The sequence below is a fragment of the Colobus angolensis genome, unplaced genomic scaffold (assembly GCF_000951035.1).
Source record: "Colobus angolensis palliatus isolate OR3802 unplaced genomic scaffold, Cang.pa_1.0 Scaffold4, whole genome shotgun sequence".
NCBI lineage: Eukaryota > Metazoa > Chordata > Mammalia > Primates > Cercopithecidae > Colobus > Colobus angolensis.
The window spans coordinates 2,765,557-2,769,224 of NW_012117376.1; the positions used below are offsets into that span (position 1 = coordinate 2,765,557).

Genomic DNA, 3,668 nt, shown 5'->3' on the forward strand with positions numbered 1-3,668 from the left:
GGAGCGTGTTCTTTTTGGTACTAGGAGATCCGTTGAATGGAGGCTTTTGATAGGATTGTGATGTGTTTGGGAATGTCTAGAAGGTGACAGGCGAGGGAGAAGAACACATTCTGGAGAATTCGGAATTGTGACAGACACCCAAGGCCCAATGCACCCTGGTGGCTAAGCTCTTCCTGCCCCCGCGTCTCGGCTTGGGCACCCAGGAGGCCCCTCTCACCTGAAGCTGCCCTTCCAGGTTTCCATAGCAACTGGCAACCCGGTGCCGGCGGCCTCTCTGAGCCTGCGGGGAGGGGAGCGAGTTGACGCTGAAAGGCTGCTCACCCTTCCCTCTCCTGGTAGCGATACCTTTTGTGCGTGGGAGTGGACATCGCCCAAGTTCTGCGTTAGCCTGGGTTCTTGACTCCTGGTTTCCGTGAATCCTCTAAAGTATATGCAAAATTTCACGTGTGTGTGTATTTTTCTGGGGACATGCTTTATACATTCAGGGGTCCGTCACACCCAAAGGTCTAGACTGTCTTAGTCCTAAACGGCTGCTCCTCCCCATATCATCCATCTCTCCACAGGGTAATTTAGTGTGGACAAGCTTGCGTTTACAAATCTAATATCAGGATTTCATTTTGGTCAGACTTAAGTGTTTGCATTTAAAAGGCATTATTCATGTCCTTGTTTTTCATCTCTCAGGAAACACTGGCAAACTTGGAGCGACAGATCTATGCTTTTGAGGGAAGCTACCTGGAAGACACTCAGATGTATGGCAATATTATTCGTGGCTGGGATCGGTATCTGACCAACCAAAAGTGAGTGTCGAAAGCCTGTAATGTTCCTATTGTGTGTGTTTGTAGGACTGTATGCTCTTAGTAGCAAGTTTGCTAGAGGCAATAGTAAGGTGGTGGTGTGGTCTGGACTTGAACTCTTGGACTCTGGCTCAGGCACTGCCTCACTGAATAATCTTAGACAAAGCCCACATCTGTAAAATAGCAAAAGTTGGGCCTATGGCACAGGATTGTGTGAGGCTTAAATACAGCATATGACAATATCTTTACACAACATCACTCTATTAAATTTTTTACACATTTTAATCAGTCATGAGTTCTACCCTCACAGGATTTTTCTTTTTTTTTTTTCTTTTTCCTCCTGAGTAGCTGGGATTACAGGCGCATGCCACCATGCCTGGCTAATTTTTTTATTTTTAGTAGAGACGAGGTTTCTCCATGTTGGCCCAGCTGGTCTTGAACTCCTGACCTCAAGTGATCTGCTGCCTTGGCCTCCCAAAGTGCTGGGATTATAGGTGTGAGCCACCATGCCTGGCCACTTTTCTTTTTTCTAAGAGACAGGGTCTCATGCTGTTGTCCAGGCTGGAGTGCAGTAGCACCATCTTGTTCACTGCAGCCTCAAACTCCCGGGCTGAAATGATCCTCCCACCTCAGCCTCCCAATTAGCTGAGACTACGGGCACACAATACTGCACCTGACTAATTAAAAACATTTTTTTTTTGTAGAAGTGGGGTCTCACTTTGTTGCCCAGGCAGGCCTGGAACTCCTGGTTTCAAGCAGTCCTCCTGCCTCAGGTTCTCAAAGTGTTGGAATTAAAGGGGTGAGCCAGCTGGGCGCGGTGGCTCAAGCCTGTAATCCCAGCACTTTGGGAGGCCGAGACGGGCGGATCACGAGGTCAGGAGATCGAGACCATCCTGGCTAACACGGTGAAACCCTGTCTCTACTAAAATACAAAAAAATTAGCCAGGCGTGTTGGCGGGCGCCTGTAGTCCCAGCTACTCGGGAGGCTGAGGCAGGAGAATGGCGTGAACCCGGGAGGCGGAGCTTGCAGTGAGCTGAGATCGGCCACTGCACTCCAGCCTGGGCGGCAGAGCGAGACTCCGTCTCAAAAAAAATAAAAATAAAAATAAAGGGGTGAGCCACCACGCCCAACTGACCCTCACAATTTTTGCCATACCTGTGTGCCAGCTGTACCACTGCTTGCTTAGTAATATTTTTAAAAAATTTCCAAACTTTTGGATTATCTTCAAGTTATAGAAAAATGGGAAGAATAGTATATGAACACTTGATACCGTCCTACCTATATTCAGATTGTTAATGTGTTGTGACAATTGCTTTCTCTTACTCTCTATAATATATATTAATATAAGCACACACCTATATTTACATTTCACGTTTTTAAATTGTGAAATAATTATAGATTCATAGGGAATTGGCAGAATGGTCTCTTGTACTCTTCATCTGGTTTTCCCCAATAGGTGTGTTTTATGTAACTCTAATACAGTATCAAAGCCAGGAAATTGACATTGGTACAATGTATATCTATAGTTCTATGTCACTTTATCTTGTGTGTAGATTCATGTGACCACAATCAAGTTACTTCATGAACTATTCCATTACCACAAAGATCTTCCTCATGCCACTCCTTTGTAGTTATATCTCCCTATCCCCCTACCTTTTTTTCCTACTTAACGGTTTGAAAGTTAGATGCAGATATACTGACACTTTGCACCTAAATGTGTCAGTAATTACCTCCTGAGTATTAAGGACATTTCTCCTACCTAACCAGTTATTATACCTAGAAAATCAGTACTACATTAATAGTATATAATACATAGTCTTTATTAAAATTTCCTCAATTGTCCCCAAAAATTCTTTGCTGATTTGTTTTGATCCAGGATTCAGTAAGCATTCATGCATTGCATTTGGCTGTTATGTCTTAAGATTGAAGAGAGTCACCCTTTTCGTGGTGGTTGTGGTGATATTCATGACATTGCCTTGTAGAATATCGCAGTTTCCTGAGATTTTTTGAGGGCAAAACTCATGACTAATTAAAAGGATCCTAATTAAAAGGATCCTGAAAGATCCTTTAAACATTTTTGCAAAAATGTTACATAGGCAATTGGTGTATCTTTTGTTATCTATCTCTCGTTTATCGGGAGGCACATAATGTCACATTGACTTATTATTTGGTGCTGTTAAGTTTGACCATATGATTTATCTGCTATAAAAGTTCATTTTTTCCCATTGTGATTAACAAGTAATTTTGGATGTTATGCTTTGAGACGTTATGAAAATACTGCTCCCTCTAAATTTGTATTCAGTATTTTGTTTAGTATACACCGTTGATTCTTATCTGAATCCATTAGTACACTGGAAGTTGTAAAATGGTGATTCTCTAATTTTATTATTCCCTTTATTACTGGCATTCTGAGAAAGAGTCTTCCTTTTCTGACTTCTCTTTCTTTCATTCTCCCACGTTTGTCCCAACTGTGGTCAGAGGGATCCTCCTCAAGCTGGCTTGTTTGCCGTTTCAACATGACCCTGTTATTTTTGGAACACTCCATTGCTTTCTGGCCTAAAAGATGTCCCATACTTACCTTGTGCATTTTTTGTCCCAGACCTGGTATCAGCCATTCCTCTAAGGAACCCTGGTTCTTTCTTTAAATTTGAGAATTAAGTTTATTTAAGAGACACTTCATATCACTAATCTGTTCTCGACTTTTAAAATAATAAGCATTAAAATAAATACATATTGGCCGGGCACAGTGGCTCACGCCTGTAATCCCAGCACTTTGGGAGGCTGAGGTGGGTGGATCACCTGAGGTTGGGAGTTCAAGGCCAGCCTGACCAACATGGAGAAGCTCTGTCTCTACTAAAAATACAAAATTAGCC

General features: G+C 42.7%; 1 protein-coding gene across 1 annotated transcript in view; it reads left to right on the top strand.

Moving 5' to 3' along the window:
* Positions 1-3,668, top strand: part of MEAF6 (MYST/Esa1-associated factor 6) — a 21,775-nt gene that overhangs the window by 922 nt on the left and 17,185 nt on the right. The window contains exons 3-4 of the mRNA XM_011955652.1: positions 5-17; positions 682-797. Of these exons, the coding sequence (XP_011811042.1) occupies positions 5-17; positions 682-797 (129 nt within the window). The remainder of the gene's footprint in view (positions 1-4; positions 18-681; positions 798-3,668) is intronic.